This window comes from Cryptomeria japonica, chromosome 3 (assembly GCF_030272615.1).
Source record: "Cryptomeria japonica chromosome 3, Sugi_1.0, whole genome shotgun sequence".
Taxonomy (NCBI): Eukaryota; Viridiplantae; Streptophyta; class Pinopsida; order Cupressales; family Cupressaceae; genus Cryptomeria; species Cryptomeria japonica.
This window is the reverse complement of record NC_081407.1, coordinates 705,588,781-705,609,302: the sequence shown is the minus strand read 5'-3', so window position 1 is coordinate 705,609,302 and position 20,522 is coordinate 705,588,781. Positions and strand designations below refer to the sequence as shown.

Below are 20,522 nucleotides of genomic sequence, written 5' to 3'. Positions count from 1 at the left end.
ATATATATGTATATATATATATATACATATATATATATATATATGTATATATATATATATATATGTATATATATATATATATGTATATATATATATATATATGTATATATATATATATATGTATATATATATATATATATGTATATATATATATATATATGTATATATATATATATATATATATATATATATACATATGTATATATATATATATATATATATATATATATGTATATGTATTCATTGGAATGAAAACTTTGTGCCTTATCTCCATTTTTTACCCAATTATCTAGTTGTAATCTAATCCCTCGGCCTTTGTATGCCTCTAATTTTCTAAGATTGTGTTTGATAGTTACCACCAGCTTTTGCATCTGCTAGTATTAGTGGGGGAGGCAATAAACGTTTCTTTATTCTTTTAGCTAAACTTGGATTCAACTTAATTTTTTTTCCAAGCTAGATTGTGGACATATGATTGGAGAAAGATAATACACCAATTAATAGCTTACCCAAATAGTGCACATGGTAAAGAGAGGGAAATTGTTGGAAAGCATGGCATCCATATCTAACTAAAAACAATTCCATCATTGAAAGGGAGTATGAGGGAATTGAGGAGGACAAATAGTAGTAATCAAGATGCCTAATGTTTTGATGAGAACATTGGTGATATTTGACTTGGAGAGCAAATTGCATTGGTGGGAATATTTAAGGCCAAGAAAAATGGTCAAACACGTATAAAGCATTACAACAAAGTAATGAAGCATCAAATTTTGAATGAGATAATTTGGTGCTACAACTATAAATTTGAGGGATATTCAATCATATTAAAATCACCATTCATTACAAAAGTACAAAGTCATACATACATTTACACAATTGCATTCTTTCATGAACATCATTAGATGCATAGATGGAGTTAAATTTTGTATTTAGAAGTCCAACCTTGAATTAGACATAAACACCAACCACAATAATAAATATAATCTACCCTTAAGAAAACCATAAAATTAACAAACTAAGAACAAATACCTAATATCACAACCCCTCACCTTCCATATTAATGATTGAAATCGACAAATATACTATGTTTAATTAACTAAAGAGCCAACTCTAAATAAATCCCATAAATTTTAACTTATTTAAAAAATAAAAACCATCATAGTTATCAATATCTATAAATTATCTTATTAACCTTGCGACATCGCTAGGGGATTGATAGGCCCCTCACATTCCATCTCTGTATTTTGTACTTAGATTGGATGTTGGGGGTAATTTTATCCTCTTCATTCGCTCCAACAAAAGATTAAGAATTGTGGGAGAAACTAAGAAGTATTGAATTGGCTCAAATTAACAAACTACTGTTGAGAAGAGACGGTATGTTTGAAACATCCAAAAATCAAAGTAACTGTACCTTTACTTCTTTTACCACCCCAAACATTTCTAATCTCCCCTTCCTTGATATCAAATTCACTCCTCTTCCTTTCCCGTGTTACCTCGTATTATATATTTAGTCAGGTTTGCTAATGCCATGATTTTTTAATCCCTCGACTTACTACGACTACGTTCAGTCGTATTATATATAGTCATTTGCGTTGGTAGTCAATATATTTAAAGTACATTATGAAAAAAGTTCTAAATATTTGTAAAGGACCGGGTGTATCTCGATCAAATTCGTTGTGTCACAACTTCAGACGGTTGGGAAAAATAATATCATATAAACAACCTAGGAGAGCTGTGGTTGTCAAAGGAAAACGAAATAGTAGAAAAATTGCAGCGTCGAACATACAACGAAAGAATTGTTTGGCCAGGGAAATACGCAGACTCTCACCGTTAGATTCATTCCTTTAATGACGAGAACAACAACAGTAGCTCACTCAAACATGAAGTCAATACGGTTAGTTTTTTGTAGTATGACCGCTTGCGGGTCACCGGCAATTTGGAGCGTGCATATTCAAATGTGCAAGCCAAATGAAGAGGCGCTGGATGTAAATCTTGATTTGTTTATCAACTTGCCTTGTCTGTCCTTTCCGATAATAGTTAAACTAAAGGGAAAAATAAAGCAGAGTGCCGATAATTATGTGATGAATTAAAAAAAATATACTGGGGGGCATCCCTCCCTCACACGGACTCGGACTCGGACTCGTTCCGGCTGGGTACGTGAGCACCTGTGACCGATTTTTTTTCATAAAATGTCTCTTTTTCTTCTCTCTCACTTTTTTATAAAGAATAAAACAAAAAATTATTTTAGAAGTGCCCATAAAAGGTTTCTCTCCTAAGACATTTCTTTGAGAGGCCTTTGAAATATTGGTGCTTACCTGTTTCTCATAAGTCCTTTCCTTTTTTTTGCAAACAAGATTTTGAACATTTACCCATTCCATATTTTTCATTTGCTTCTTGTCACACCTAACAAATTATCAATCTACCTTCTCACTAGTAATCTTGGTTTAGTAGTTGAGAATCTCTTTCATGACTTCTAATGATGTAAGTTGTAATTATTTGTCAATATCATTGTTATCTAATTATCTAAATTATAATGTTAAGAGAAAAGTGTTTCAGTCTGATATATGTCTTTAGTCATTTAATTGTATTGCATTGTTTTTTAATAAGGGAAAACAAGTTTTGAAGGGACCTAAAATCCTATACAAAATAGGTTTTGGAAGGACCTGCAACCCGAACCGAAAGATAAGCCTGAAAGTCCACCCCAAGAAACAAAACACAAATGAGACTCAGCACAACCATACAAAAGATGGGGTACAACACAAGAAGGACCCCCAACAAAAACCAACGGGCTGCAAAAACCAGTAGCTCCAACCCAACCAAGACGAATCAAGAATTTGACCTAGCCTTGTGGGATCGAAGGGTCATATCAAAAGAGGACCGGGATGATTTAGATTTCTTACTTTTAATGGTAATCCATCCCTCCTCAACCCTAGCAGCAGCCTTTTGCCAAGAAGATGGGTCCAGAATAGAGGACCTCCCATCACCAGGAGGAACAAAGGCAGCATCCGGAGAGGCAGGGACATCAGAAATCTAAGAATCAAACAAAGATCCAACAGCAATCTGGGAAGCGAGAAGGTCATCCACCAAAGAAGAAGATCCAGCATCCTTCAAACGATCAGTCAGGATGCCACCACAAGCATCCACACACTCCTAAGGCAAAGCAACACCTAAATCAGAGGCAGCAGCCAGAGGTGCAATACCATCAGCCTGAGGAACCTGCGCAACCACTTGGGAGAAGCTTTTCTTTTGAACAAAATAATGTTCAGAGGAGGCACCCTTCTACCAAGAAATGGATCTTCTTTTCTTTTTATCTGTTTCACATAGTGCAACAACATGCCCAGTCTAGAAGCACTTTCGACATCTACAGGGGATACCCTCAAAGTCGAGCAGTTAGACCCAAGGCCCCAAGGAAGATTCAATCTCTATCTCAGTTGGGAGCCCTTTAGAAACATCAATGTTAACCAAAATTCGAGCATAAGTAGAATGATAAATATGGTAAGAATCCTTATCAATCATTAGGAATTCACCTAAAGCCTCCTCCACTTCCTCTAGCAGAGAGTTTGTCCATAGATGAAGGGGAAGGTTAGGGAGCCTAACCCAGATAGGAATCTCATTAAATGAATCAGTAGATGGGTTAAAATCCGAGAACCGGGGTTTAACCATCAAAACAAATTTGTCCTCCCAGCTAAAAGGATTATTACATAAAATTTTCGATGTATCCTCTGCATGTTCAAATTTAGCAATGAAAAATCCCTTGGCTAAAGGAAAAATGTTAACTGAACCCTTTAAGATCGGTTCCCAACTTTGGGAAATCCAAGTGTGCAGCTGAGGAAGGCTTGGCCAAAAGCCTCGAAACCTGCAAATCAGACCATGAGACTCAAACACAGAGGAGTTGTGGATGATCTCCTTTTCAGTATCAGTAGACACCCTGAAAGCCAAGGGTTTGCACATGGTAACAGCCACGGGCAGCCCGATCTGTAGCAGAGGGCGTCGGATGCACGGGATCATTGTCTGCCGTATTAGCGACAGGTGCATGATCAATCTTGGACCTGCAAGGTTCAGCCACAGGAGCAACCTTTTTCTTCACACCAGCAAGGGTACCCCTAGGAGGCGGAGTAGACACAACACCCACCCCTAAAGAGGATAAGGCCCGCGCAGAAGGTTGTAGTCGAGTAATCGAAGCGAGAGGTGAAGAACCCCCTGAACCCCCCGCAATGGCACAGACAAAAACCCCTGCAAAGCCCCCATTCGCAGCACACCGAGGGTAAGCACCACCGGCACCAGGGGAGCAAATGGGAGTCACAGGCTGGACACTAGCCTCACTAGGGGATCGAACAAGAGGTTGGACGGCAGCAGCAGCCGGCCTTAGGGCAACGACAGACGGCATCGCAAAAAAGTCGTATGTATTGCATTGTTATAAATAGTTTAATTTGACAATATGTAACTATCACTTAATTCAGACAACTTATAAGGTGGATAAAAGCTATTAAACTAAAAAAAGAATGAAGTGGATTTAAATCTTAACTTGGATATGATAAGGAATATCTTTAGTTTGCATATGCATGCATGTTGTTGGAGCGATGCTCCCAAGCCAGGATCACGATTGCAGTTCAACTTCCATAGAGAGAGAGAGAGAGAGAGAGAGAGAGAGAGAGAGAGAGAGAGAGAGAGAGATGATACATTATTGTTGAGATGATGAATAATGTTCAATAACCTTTCTTATAAAGGCAAAAGTGGTAGGTAGGATATCACATGATATGGACATGTGTCTCAATCAAATGTGAGGGTAGGTAGAGACAACTATCATCAACTACACAGTTACAAATATTAATGCAAAACAAAATTATTAAATTATAAATGCCTAAGTTGGATTTAAGCATGATTAAATAGCATTTATTCTAACATGCCCCCTTATATGCAACTTAGAGAGAAGAATTATTATCCATAATGAGATATGATATGATGATGGATCCCGACAACTAGGCAATGTTAAGTGCCCATGTACAACTAATCTCTTATAAGTGGAGAAAGGGAGAAAAAGCTTGTGGGAGAAAACTCCTCTCCAAAAAAGAGATAATACAAATGAAGATAAGTGGTGATAGGATGAGTGATGAATAGAGGTCTCAACACTAATAGCCCCCAAGAACTACATCCATCACGAGAATCCAATCAATAGCCCTTCCGTAGGAGGGAAAGTGAGAGACAATGTAGCTCCCCACAATGAATACTCACCTACAAGAATGATAAGTGTTTGAATACAAAACAAAATCCAATGCTTACAAGCCACTTGTCTCCCCTTAGGAACAAACGAAACCATGTATAGATGCAAGTATGCTTCACAGTTAGGATATACTAGAAAAGATAGAAGGATGAAGAATGAAAATTATGCCTCTGAAAACTACTCATGTGTCTCCTTATCCATGAAAGATGATGATGCTACAATCCAATTAGGTACATGCCCAAACAAAGGAGAAAGTGACAAGTTGGACCTATGTGGAAACTAATTTAGAACAAGCAAGATAACAAATGGAGTACTTTAGGTGAAAATGAAACTCTCTAACTCAAGTATCCTCTTAATTTGGATGTTAGCATTTGAAGCTCATGATTTTAGAATATATATATATATATATATATATATATATATATATATATATATATATATATATATATATATATATATATATATATATATATATATATATATATATATATATACGTATGTATGTATGTATACGTGTATATATATATATATATATATATATATATATATATATATATATATATATATATATACGTATGTATGTATGTATACGTGTATATATATATATATATATATATATATATATATATATATATATATATATATATATATATATATATATATACGTATGTATGTATGTATACGTGTATATATATATATATATATATATATATATATATACGTATGTATGTATGTATGTATGTATGTATACACACACATATATATATGGTTATACGCTTTTATAAAACGTTATGTTGCAAAAAAAAATTAAAACCTTTATTGTTTTTTTCTTATGAAGGCTTGAGTTTACTAATGTACTATAACATGCTTTCTGTTGTGACAACATTGGTTTGAGTTTTGGAGGTTTGGTTATTTTATTGAAAGGATCTTCCAACAATAAATATTGTGTCATCGTGGTGAATTCCTTTGTATTTGTCTTTCTACTTTTTGAAATTGTTAGATCTTCCATGCATGACTCTCATATAATTTAGTTAGTGTAGGAATCTTTTTTTGCTATTTGCTTCCTTTCATTTTGCATCCAAGCTTGATCAACTCTATTGCCTAAGTGGTAAGACATTTCTTTTATGAACTAATCAGTGTTTGAGTGGGAACCATATCCAAAAGATATTTTATTTTTTAGGAAACTTCAAAGACATCAAGACGAAGATGAACTAGTTATGGTACAAACTTTGAGCTATAGAATTTCCAAATAGAACATTTTTTGATAGATAGAGATCTATGAGAGGTAGTCTCTAGAAGTAAACCATCAAATACAAAGGATGAAGATTTGGTTGTGTTAGGTCAAAAAGGCAGAATAAATTCCCATCTCTATTTGGTTTATTCAATGCTTATAAAATTTATAGAAGAATCCTCTAGCAAAATCACCTACAAAAATTACAAAATTTGTACTAGGAAAAATCAATAGTGAACAAGTTTTTTAAGAGAATTTATCATTAAGGATGGGTGACGAAGAGCACTTGAATACATTTAACACTATTATAATATAATTAAATTCAATTACTATAAAGATGGAAGAAGAAAACCAATACATGGTCCTATTGTGTCATTTTCCAAACATATTGAACAAACTAGTGATGGCCATTGGAAATACTACTTCAAACATTTTTCCCGATGACCAATGGCTTCTCTTTTCCAGGAGTAAACAAGACAAAGGACTTAAATTGAATTAGCTAGGGAAGCACTAGTTGATCATGAATGGTCAAAGGAAATAGATGGAAAGAAGGAAAAGAAAAGGATAAGGGTAGATCTAGGGCTTAAATAATATCTAAATATCTTATTTAATCTAAGGTAATATGTGGGAAATGAGGTAAGAAAGACGACATAAAAAAGGATTCCAAATAGAAGAAGAAAGAAAATAATAATTTAGATGATGATTTAGATTGTAAATTTTTTTGTGCCTCTTCTCACATCACACTGCACAGAGATTGGTTTTCTAATTATAAGGTCTCTCTTAGTGACAACTCATTTCTTAGTATTATTATGCATGGTCAAATCAAGATTAGATTCTCTAGTGGGGGGATAAAATGTGTTTCAATATTTTTGAACATCTAAACTTTTGCATGAAACGTATTATTTGTTAACAAGATGAATGATGTGGATAGTATTTAGTGGTGGTGGGTGATGTTGATAAAAGGAGTTTAAGTTGGAACTCTTTTTTCCCTTGATACTAGCACCTACATTCAATGTAACAATTTAGTGGTACTTCTTAGATGCAAATAGTCATTGGAGGTCTTTAGGTGCATTTAGATTGTCATTTATTAATATCTCCAAGAATAATTTATATGATAAATCTCTTAGGAGTCCTTCTACTTGGTCAATAAATTCCTTATCTTATCTAAATGTTGGCATAAACCTTAGTTTTTCTAAAAGCTACATACATAGTTCTGGAGGGAGTCCTATTTTAAAAAGGAAGCTAAGTCTTGAAGACCCACATAGGTTTAGGTTTCTATTTGAGTTAAGCTAGATAATTAGGTTTTGAACTAACTTGGAAAGTCTCCCAAGTCATGATGGAGGTATAAAAAATATCTATACCCTTGGAAGCCATGAAGATGCAAGCCAGAGGAATCATTAAAATTGGTTTTGATAAGTAGATGAAATGACTCTTAGACTTGGTCTCTTGTAGGTCAATTATCACTCCATGCATAGCATAATTTTTGAGATGTTAATAACTTTGTATCTTATGGAGGAATGGTCAATCATTAGAAGATTTGGGCATGTAATCAAGAGGAATACTTTTCTGTTTTTATTAGAATTGCATTAAAGTCCATTTCATCCCTATCAAATATGAATAAGACTGTTACATTAGATATTTCTTAATGGTGGTTTGATTGAAGTAAATCACGTGTTTATTGCCTCCTATATTTGACCCTTTCTCCATAAATGATAAAGATTCACAAATTACAATTGTTCATCAAACCCTAAAAGCACTAGCAAGCCATTGAGAGATTGTGTGCATGTTGTTTTATCAACATGGAAAAGTCTCTAGATTTGATATTAAGGATTGTATGACTTTGAACAACTTCATGCATGGGTTATATAAGAATAATATATTAATGTTTCAATGGCAAGCCCTGTGAAAGGAAAAATGTTGAGATCAAAGCATAGTTTGAAACACTGGAAAACTCATAATACTATGTAGTGGTATGCTCATCATAAAGGTTATTGTTAAGATTTGAAGAACCTAGGGAAATTTTGTCATGAATGCTAGAAAGATACGAATAGTAGAGAGAAGGGGTTGGTGAAGACAAGAGTGCAAAGCTAAGATAATGTTATCAACAACTAGTACCTTATAATAAATCTATAGTGATGTATGATAAAGAATGATCATTCTTAGCTTATGATTTCATGACAATTAGGGTCTCCAATGCAAGTGCACATTTTTTTAAGGTTTTGCTAGATGTAACTAGTGAACACTAAACCAGCCATTGGTAGTAGTTAGTGTGAAGGCCTATCTAGAACAGTGGCATGGATATAAGATTATCATCCACATAACAATGTTCAACATGTCAAAACCTTGACAAATTTGTACACTTGATTGTCAACACTTCAATTATCCCTAAAGATACCTTAACGTACATCAATGATTGAAAAAAAAATTCAATAGTTGACATGTATTCATAACCCCCTATCAAATCCATAGAAGAATAAATTTGTAGATAATCTAGAGGTTAAAGGTTGTCAAAGCACTATTTGGTTATCAAGCGATATATTATGAAAAGGTTTGTCTACTTAATCCTTCTTTGGTTTATTATCCATGCAAGCCTCTTGATTCCATTTTGAATAGTGATTAATTAAATTGTAGCTGCCTAATAGGAATCCAATGAAACCTTTGTAATAATTCTATCTCACATTGTGTATAATGATCGAATAATCCCTAAGTCTACTAAAGGCCTATGGAAAGTTCAAGCTTCTTGATGAGTAAATGATAATTAGGTCTATAAGAGAATAGTCTTTTTCATATGAATACTACAAAGGAATATCAAAATTATAATAGTGAATGAGTGAATGGCGGCTTGATTTATGGGTCAACAACATAACACCAAAAATATTGTCAAATAGTAACAATATTATTGGGGTTTCTTCATGAATAACTTTGCCCAGTGTTGTTGTCTATGTGAAAGAGATATATAAATGTTTATTTCAAACCATACATAACCTCTAAACCTTAAGAATATGTGCATGCATGGAGGCCTTTAAACAATATCAATGGTTTGTATAGAAGATGTTCAGGAAATCGTAGATGTGAATTAAAGATGGATAAGATGGAAGAGTGGAAGATAAAAAATTAAATAGGTCTATGAAAAATGTGGAGGGTACATAAATGCGTTGAGTGTATTATTGATAGCTCACTATCGAATAATCAACAAGCAAGCATACCTTCCAAAATATTTTCAAGGCCACCCAAGGGGTATGAGTATAGAGCATTGAAGGTCACTATAAAGTCAAAGTATAAGGGAATTTAGAATCCCAATGCATGAAGTTCTGGGATGGTTTTCATACCATTTAAATCCTATGAAACATTTATCAACCTTGACAAGCATGAAGGTATATCAATGACTATGTATAAAAGGAAATAAGGAAGAATCTTGTAGAACTATGCAAATACCATCTTAATCTCATAAAATGTTAAATCCCTACAAGAACATTGAGATGTTGGTAGTATCCTTGATGATGATCTAATATAGATGTCCTTCAAATATCATTTGGTGCATCACCACAAGTTAATTTCAATTAAAAGTTCTTTATCCTTTTCCATTGATTAAAAAAAATAACAAACTTATTAGTTTCAATCTTAGAAAATATAAATAGATATAGAACCAACCCTTCATCTAGAGGTTCATCTCAAGTTTCAAGTCTAACAACTTGAAAGATCATCTAATCTTCACTAAATAGCTAAAATGAGTGTTTAGTAAGGTGTATATTATAGTGAAATAATACCTCTGTCATCTACACGTATAAATTGGTACTCGCAAGAAATGGATTAGTTGCATAAACACTTACAACAAAGATAAACAAAAAGGACATTTGTAGTAAAGGAAAACAAAATGTGGGTTCACAAACATGTTCAAGGTGTTAAGAATATACAACTATGGAGAATATCATCCAGCCAATTTGGACAAGTTTTCTAAAGAGAATGGTATTGCATGACATAAGACACCATTCGGTCCTTATCAAAATGGAGTAGTAGAGAACATGAATTGGTCATTGGTGGAGATGGTAAGGAGCATGCTCAACGTGACTAGTTTGGGACAAAAAGCGAGGGAAAAGATAGTTAGCATTACATGTTGCTTAATTAACATGTCCCTTTCATCAACACTTTTGGATAAAACCCCCTTTGAGATTTGGATGGGTAGAAAACCCTTACTTTAGCAGCTTCAAGTATTTAGTGGTGAAGCATATTCTCATGTGTTGAAGGATATAAGAGGTCAAAGTTGGATTAGTAAATTGTATCTTCATTTATTATAGTGATGATGTGAAAGGGTACACGTTACAGTGGGATCGTGTGACTAGAAAGGTATTGTATAGTCAAAATGTGATCCTTAAAGAGATTGACTCTTCTTCCATAGTTGAGCAATTAGATGGGAGTGTGAAGTCTATAATGTGGTTATAGCCAAATATTTAGATTATTGCATGCAAGGCTTACCAATGGTTTAGGAATGACCTAATGATGAATCTAATATAGAGAACTCAAAGAGTTATGAAGAAGAACCTCCACCTCAAGATTTAACGATATCCACTCTACAAAGGAATAAAACAAAGAGGTATAGTTTCCTTGATTTTATATGTTATTTTCTCCAAAATTACTAACACTAATTAGCCTCAAATTATGATTGAGACAATAGAGAGATTATAGAGAGCCCTAGACGTTGGTCATGGGTGATAAAATGGATTCTTTAAAAGACACTTGGGATTTGGTTAGGTTGCGCCTATTAGATGCAAATGATTTTTCAAGAAGAAATTTGATTTGGTGGTGTTGAAATGTGCATGGCTAGATTGGTTGTGAAGGGATATTCTCAATTTGAGAGTATTGATTATTATAACACTTTTTCTCCAATTGCCAAGATAACATCCATTCCATTCATATTATTATTTGCAATAAGTTTTCATCTTGATATTGAGAAAATGGATGTGAAGATAGCTTTCTTGCATGGTAAAAGGTAAGGAATCATGGATTTGTAGTTGAAAAAAATATGTATATGTTCTCAAATAGTCTCCAAAAATTTGGTGTTAGAAGCTTGATTCATATGTTTTGAATTTGTTATTTGTAAGGTCTAAATTAGATCATTGTGTGTAATTTGAATAGGATGATAGTTATTTCCATGTTAACTTTGTATGTTATGTTGATATTTGGTAACAATCAAGTGTTGATAGAGATCTAAAGTCTCATGTTTCATTATAGTTTGACATGAACTTGGGGGTTATTAATTTGATCTTATTCATGGACATTAGAAGAGAAAGCTAATAGAAAGCTCTAGCTGGATTGGAGTAAGTATGTTAAATTTTGATATAGAGGTATAGCATGGGAGATTGCAAATTGGCAAGTGTTCCTATTTTAGTAGGTACCTAATTATCAATTTAGCAATGTTCATATCCAATCACAAAAATGGAGGATACATCTCATGCTCCTTATGCTATTGAAATTGATAGTCTAATATATGTTATGATCTAAAGGACTAATCATAACCCAAGTAGTAGGAGTCAAGTCATTATAAGAGTAATCCTTATAGAGAGCACCAAATAAAAATAAAGAGATTCTTCAAGTACTTGTGAGGCACTACAAAGTATGTTATTTATTACTAGGGAGAATACTCGCAACACTAAAGATCCAAGATTTTGTTAACTTAGATTACATAGGAAATGTGGATAGTACAAGCAATTATGTTTACAACATATTTCTTTGTGCATCTAATTGGATGAGCAAGTGAAAATATTTGGTTGCTTTATCCACTATAGAAGCAAAGCATGTGATACCTAAGCATGCATATAAGGAAGCAATTTGATGATAGATATTGCATTTGGATGTTGGATTAAATCAAGGAGCAATCAAAATTGAATTTTACTGTTAGAGTGCTATCATCCTATCAAAGAACCTAACTTTTCAAACATGAATGAAGCATATAGATCTTCAATATTATTTTGTTTGTGACTTAGCAAAGGAAAAAATGATGATAATTATAATTATAAAGGTAGAAGTTTAGATAGTGCAATTAATCTAGGACCTCACAATTCTAAGAAGTTAAAAGAAAACATGCATCTTGTTGCTCATCCTTTAGACACTATGTCCATTGTAAGTGTTGTTGTGGATGGTGATCCTTCTTTGGATGTCTCTACCAATAATTGTGACTCGTCCTCAATTCCTCTTGACTTTGTTTGGAGGGGTTTGAAGAAATCTAGTTGAGTGCAGAATTTGGTTGATGTGGACATGGCTAGTGCTTCAACATTTTCACTCTCCAAGTGCAATAAAACAAGGAATATGACCACGGATGAGATGTTAACATGAAGTCTAGAGAACTCTCATTATTTAGGAGTGGCAATAAAAATATGGAATGTTGTCAATGCAAAACCTATCATATAAGATTCTATGGCTAACTCTAGCTTTACGCCATTGTGATTTTTAAGTTTCTTGTTGTATACATTGTTCTAGTCGTTTTCTTATCCTTTATTAAACAATTTTGCGGTTGTTGATGTTTCAAATTAACCTTAGGACAATAAGATCCTAGTTGTGGTTCTTTCTTTGGATACTAATCTTAAATGCTATATTTTAACATGCTTTGTATAAAAGATTTAGAGGTCCTTTTAAAACACCCTTTATAAAAAGACACATTATAATTGGCAAATACAATCAAATACATGATGAACTCAATATATGATAATTTAACATAAGACTTACAAGCATAATTTAGCCACATTAACATGCGTTTTAAAAAAGATTTACAAATTGTGGGTCATAGAAGGAAATACAAGGGAATAGTGAATTCTCTAAACCCCAGTTTCCACAAGCTTGATCAAATATTTTATTTTATTTGTTTTTACTGAGAGAAATCAAGAGTTTAGCTCTTTACAATGTGAGCCCCCTATAACCTCTTGAGCGATGTACAACAGACCCTCATCCATAGCATGAACAAATTAGAAATTGAATCCATTACCTGAACTAACTAAAATGGTAGCCGAAACCAAATGAGCTAACAACAGAGATCAAGCTTGATCAAATATGAAATGCAACGTTGCTATTCTATGACAAAAACCTTTCTTTGCATTGCTGGTCAAGGGAAATCAGTCCATTAAAAAAATATTTCACTTCGATTTAAGAAACGAAGGTTTATTAACTTGTCTGCTCATTTCTCTCTGTAATGAGCAGACATGTAATTAGAGGCATGGTAGACAACAAGCTGTGAGTTTTAGAGAATCTAAGTTTCGAAATTGAAATTTATATATTATTGTCCACCAGTAACCAAATTGTGGGCTGAGAGTCTTTAAGTCTAATAGTTAGAAGTTATATACATATGTCTTTATTTAAATCATTTTAACGTTTTAAACAAAGATTAAATTGATCTGTTTTGGAATTTATATTTTTGGCATGTTTAATGTTGCCGTCAAATATACTTGTTGACATGTTACCTTTATCTCTAGAATGTTGAAATAGTATCCATAAATTTAATGTTATTGATTGAAAATACTTCAATTAATAACCAGGAGCTACCCCTTAACTTGATCTGCAAAATCAAGGACCCCATCCCTGAGGAAGTGTATCTCTGTTTTTTCACACACTGATAATATGTGATCTATTATTAGATGCAAAAATCTTCTACACAATTATTAACAGAAGTGTATTCAATTACTTTCATAGACTGTAAAAATATCAGGACTATTAATTAATACTTATATCAAATTATATCAAATTAAACCCCAATCAATGCACACAAAAGATTGAACATAATACAATGGATAAGAATGCAGGGGCTATAAGAATTTAGTATTTACCATTATGTCTATTGCATTTCAGGATCTTAGAATGCCATTGGCTGCTTCTCATTGCCCAAGAACTGATCATGGTGTGGAACATCATCTAAGTATAGAAGAAGAATCCAGAGATTTGAATTTTGAGCAATCACAAAGCACGGAAGTGAATCAAGTACAGAATTGTGATTTACTTACCAATCATCATCAACTCTCTGACAAGCGTATGGACCATATTCACTCTGTATGTATGTTACCTAAAGAGGAGAGGACCAAGGAAGGCATAATTTCTAATTGCACCACACAAGTAGATGAAAGTGGAATGATACTTGGAGATGATAACACTGTAGATCCATCTGTAAAGCCCACAATGGCAACTTCTGCTACTGATGTTCACCATTCATGTGTGATGAGTGACACAAAGATTCTGAGGAATGATTTACATAATTCTAACAATGAGCAGTCCAATATTTTGTGTGATGGTACCAGATTGCATGTAGAAGAAACATCCAGAAAAGGAGATCCAAATTTGGTGAACTTGTCGAACAAGTCTCCTGTAAACAAAATGCTTACATCTTTCAATCCAGAAAATGCAGGGGAAGCTCAGAAATCAAATGGCATCTATGAAAAATTGGAATGTCGTGTCATGGACTCCCTCAAGGAAGACTGCCCTTTGATAGAGACAGAGATTTCTGATAGCCCTGCTGAACCTGTTAGATCCGAGTATAAATTTGTTGCTAAGACAGATATAATAAATGTCCAGGTTGAAAATACAAAAAATATTTTGGGTGATGCAAGCACTAGCAGTAGTCTGTCCATCCAAAGTTTTGAGAGGGGAAAAGAAAGCCCTATGGAAAATGGAAGAGTTATTTGGGATACCAGAAAGGTAACAGAAGGGGGTCACATTCAAAATATTCAATTGGATCTCAACAAAAAGGCATGTGTTATTCCAAGAGATTTTAAAGGACGTTTCCTTAGTTCTCACAGTACCGATGGGAGCCAAGATGATAGTCTTTATCCTCAATGTAATCAAGCACCCAGGCGTAAATCTACAAAGCCACCCAGGAGTTTGCTTAACAGTTCTGTAAAGGAGGAATATAACAATGTGGAAGCACACCTATCTGAAAATGGGAATGCAAAGGACCGTGTAGATTTAAGCATCCATGGAAATTGTTCTGTTAACGGTTCCATAGGTTTACCCCTGGATTCAGAAAAGGAACTTGTCAAGCCAATCTCCTATAGTGGACAAGGATTTAATCAACGATACAAGATTCCAAATTATGCAGTTTCTAATCAGCCACAAGGTACACAGCGAGATTTCAATTTTGTGGAAAGCAGTAAAACTTGTCATGATGCTACTTCAGTTAACCAACCTCTTCAAACATGGAGTTCTAAATGCCTATCGCAGGAGAACTACTCCATTCAGTTTAAACAGCCTGACTATCAGCAAGAGTACTCAGTATCTAATACTAATCAGTCAAACCCTGATAAGGGCCTTTCAGAACACTCTTCTCTGCCTGACAAGATCCAAACCAGTAAAATGTTGTGTGAAAGTCCAAGTCTTGGAATCGCCAGTTCATCAATCGCATCACCGGATGCATTCTCAATGTTTGCTATGCAATCAAATGTGCAGTCTGAATACAATGAAGATCAGAGTCAAAAAGCTTCATCGTTAGAGAAAATTCATCCTCAGTTGGATATCACAAAACGGAAACAATCTACCACTCAACCAGTCATGAGGTTAATGGGACAAAGTTTTATAATTGGGGATAAAAATGAATTCAAGAATTCCTTTAAGCATCCTCAGCAGTGCAATACCACAGACACAGACACACAAACTCCTAGCAGAAGCCCCATGGGAGCCACAACATGTGTCTCTTCTACTATGCAGAGGATGACAGCTTACATTGGTTGTTGCACAGCATGTAATACAGGTCAATTTGGTCTTCCATGTCCTGAAGGTAATGCTTTGTGCCCACATTGTAGAGTAAAAACAAATACATCAAAAAGTATTCAGCATAACTTCAAAGAAGCACATAGTCTGGGTGTTATGGAAAGTATTGCAAACCATCAAAATAGAACATTCGATAACAATGTTCCGAAACTGGTAGAAAGAAAGGTGTCGACAAATTATGTTCATGGGCATTCTTTAAAAGAACGAAGCTATTCTGGTAAAGCTTGGATATCCAATCTTCCATTCTCAGCTCCCAAAGCTAATATGCTTATTTCTCCTGTCAGGGACTTGTGTAACAAGACAGACCTAAATAAGGGACACAAAATAAAATATAAAGATTCTCATGTAAGTAATTGGGATTGCTCTGTACAGAAACAGACTTACAGACAGCTGTTGGATTCGTGTTTAGAGAAGAGCGCATTCCAAAAACAAGAGTCCAATGGTTGGTCATACACCAGTAGTTCATGTTCTCCTCAAATCTATTCTGATGTATGCAAATCATCGTCCTGTCCCATTGACAACTTTGGTCACTTGTCTGGCCCTCCACATTCTTTTACCTGTGCCATTGCTCATATACCTTATTTTCCATTTAAAAAGCAAGCTCACTGCCAAATACCTTCCTCCTATGCATCTATTGCCGATTCTCCAACGTTGGTGATGCCAGACCAATACATCTATTCACCAATTACTTCAGATAAAAGTGATGAACTGGTATTGAAATTTCCCATGATTACTACCATAAAAACAAATGATACTATCCATCAGAAACTGGGAGTAACAGATGCTGCTATTGCTGACAGAAAGCGCAAAGGCAATCCAAGGACAAGAGAGTTTGTTACAGAGACAAAAGGATTGCTTGGAAAATGCATTTCTGAAAAGCATGAAGACTGTGGGACAGATCCAATGGAGAAGTCTGTTACATTCTCAGAAACAGAGGACATGCACAAACGAAAGAGAGTAATAAATCAGGGAATATTTCCTTCCAATGTAGCTTCTAAACATCTCAGAAGACCAGAAAAAACAAAAAGTAACATGTTGGGCTTCAGGCACAGTGAAATATCCAGAACGAATAAGACCAGGGTTGAATCTTCAAGTGATGGAGGAAACTCCTCGAGCATGGTGGAGAATGAATCGATATTGAACGTTCCTTCTCATGCCGGGTTCTCTCAAAATTGCCCGGAAAATGAAAGTGAGTTATTCATGAAACCCGATAACAAGTGTACAGAGACAAAAGCATCAACAACTGAATTGCATTGTTCAAATGCAGGATCATCACTCAAATTTACAGAACCAAAGAAATTAATTGGAGGCATGAAGCACATACGGAAACCCTTTCCTCAAAATGGAAATGGAAAGCAATTCTTGCCTATGCATTTTACTCTGCCATATGCTGAAACAAGTGCGGGGGAAAGAAACAAAATTTGGAAAATGTAAGCGTATACAGATATACTGACCAAGAATCGAGCTCACCTGGTATCAACATTGACGAAGACGATGAGCACTAGCAATTCCCATTGGCAGTAGCAATAATAGATTGGAGAAGTTAGTAGCCCAAACCATAGTTCATAGACAGATGGTGCCTGTAATTAATTATACTGTTATATTTTATTTTTATGAATGTCTATTAATTTTCTAAAGTTTGAAGGTAGGAGTTTTGATGAAATAGAATAAATTTTGTTTCAGTACTATACACATGACTTCCATTGGATCTAAAATACTGTAACGTGCATTGAATTCCTTTTTATTTAATCGACTGTTCACTTGACTTTGCCATGATTATATGCTTTACTGATTATCTCCTGCTGTCTTCTGTTCCCTAAATGGTGTCCTTCGCAGATCAAAATTGCCCACAATGTCACGCCTGTAACATTTTAAATATCTGGCCAAGGTTATTGAGACAATATGCACACCCATGAATATCGCGTGCTTAATAATCTCCAATGGTTTTTCAGAAGGCTGTGCGTATCCGGCAGTGACGGTAGTGTTTAAAACCACTTTTCAGTGATGCGTTTTGTTAAACATGCGGCGTGCCCTAGGAACGCTTCCATCTTTAATAGTTTCAGAACCCATGTCTCAGAGCTATTAAAAGTAAAACCCCTAGCGGAAGTCTCTCAATCAATACTTTTGCAGGGTCTGTAACTTTACATAATCTAGTTCAATGCTCTTAATGTAGGGCATCCTTCAGAATACTAGGGTTTCGTGTCTATAGAACACTATGGATTCAATAAAAGCAAACCCGGTTAAACCCTGATTTGAAAAGCCTGAACACCCCATACAGAGCATTATTTTTCCATCATTCCGCCATGCCATTTTATTAACATTAGCAAATTTTTCACATAAATTTTTTTTATTCGTCCTCAACTGATATCACCCCTTAATTTCAAAATCTCCACACTTACCTAGTTCACCTTTTCACTGTGCTGCTATGTCGACGTTAATGGCGTATGGAAGTCAGGCGTCGTTCATAGGACATTAAAAACCGATGTCCTGGAAAGGATTGCCATAAAATCAGCGAAAATTTAATGGTGAGAGATTACCTGTCTTGAATGCTTGTATGCATCTAATGATACCTAGTCGTTACTCCTATTTTCTCTTACATGGAGCCATTCTGGTTAATAGTGAAATTTGTTAGAATTTTAATTATTGCAACTATTTTGTTATTATATTATTTTAATATTCTTAATTAAGTGAATGTAAATAATTGAGCATAAATCAATTTAGATAAAGTATTGATAATTGAAAATGATAATTTAGATAATTGTAGCAGTTGATTTAAGAAAATAGGTATAAAGAAGAAAGATAATTAATTTGTTGATGAAAGAATGCATTTTTTAATGAAATTTTTTCTATTAATGACTTGCTTCAAATTATGTACTATATTTATATTCTATTTAGGAACAAGTTTAAGTCAAGTTCATTGTTGTAAATCTATCATTTGCATCTAAATTAGACCGTGTTTAATATGGAACTCTACAATATGATTTACGTAGTTGGTTTTCATCTACTTAGTTCTTTTATAATATTTGAAGATTACTGATATTTGGAGGTATTTTGGAAGGGTTGTCATCATATCATAAGGATATGTGTTTTTCTAGGTTAACCCTATGAAAATAAATGTAAAATGTCAAAGATAATAGACAAGAGCCATAGAATGATGTATGTAGATTCGATACTCCTTTTATTGCATTGAATTTGAATGCTTTTCTATAAATTGCAACTTTGAAGCTCAAAAATGAGAGAGAATATTTGATAGATAAGAGACATGAAATGAATAATAAGAACTTTAAATATCATTGCATATAACATCAAATTTTTAACATGTGTATAGAGTTGGACCAAGGGAAAAACTAAGTATGCCACTTAGCCAAATTTTGAATTTAAATTTGAGGAAGATAAGGGTCAAGCTTGTGACCATAAAATTGACCTTAGATGCGTAAGCACTAATTTGAGTGTATAACAACTATATCTATGTATTTGTATGATTACATGTAATAAATGTTAAGATTTAAATTGAATATGTCATTCATAATAATGCACAAGGATAACAGTGGGCCTAAATATGTGGGCGTGTGTGCATAGGGATAGGTAAAGGATTAATGAGTGAACCTAAATTGCACAAGATTGCGTAATTTGTCAAAATATACATGTATAAAAATATTTTCTAAATAAAATAAAAGGTAAGTTGATAACAATAGTAGTGATCCCCCTGAGTACCTAATCTAATCATTTTTGGAGGTTGTTGTGGCATATAATTACATCAAATTGGTACACAATAGAGGATTCAATAAATTATGTGTGGAAGGGGATGTTTTTGATATTATCAAATGCCTAAATGAAAACCAATAATCTAGTTGGGTGATTGAACCCCTTTATAGATAACTTTATTGAGCTTCTTATTCATACCACGAAGGTTGTCATTTCATGTGTTGCATGAAGGGAACAAGGTGGTTGACTTCTTCTCCAACTTAGGAGTGGCGTGTGATAAGGTGATGTATTGGGAGGATTACAATTCCTTACTCATGCAAGCTAAAGTTGTTATTTCTAATGATATCTTATGCCTTGATGATTCTTATGGAAGAATTCCTTATAATGATGACTAATCAAATAATATTTTTATGGGTTAATTATCCTTTCAGTTTCATAATCAACTAGAAATAAACTCTATTGATATAAGGAAGAATAAGTTTAAAAGTGTCTTTCCTAATAGTAACACAATCGAGAGTGGGTTCCTTGGTAAGGAGATTGGGAATAATGAAAAAAATGATGGGTAGTGATAGGAACTTCATAAAGCCCACCTATTGTGTAGCCATCCAGTGTAAACCTAACATTTGG

At 34.1% G+C, this 20,522-nt stretch overlaps 1 protein-coding gene across 2 annotated transcripts in view; it reads left to right on the top strand.

The window, feature by feature from the left end:
* Positions 1-17,878, top strand: part of LOC131066528 (uncharacterized) — a 60,265-nt gene extending 42,387 nt beyond the window's left edge. For both annotated transcript variants that reach the window (XM_058001305.2, XM_058001306.2), the window contains exon 4: positions 14,283-17,878. In XM_058001305.2, the coding sequence (XP_057857288.2) occupies positions 14,283-17,624 (3,342 nt within the window). In that variant the 3' untranslated portion in view covers positions 17,625-17,878. The remainder of the gene's footprint in view (positions 1-14,282) is intronic.
* The last annotated feature ends 2,644 nt before the right edge of the window (positions 17,879-20,522 follow it).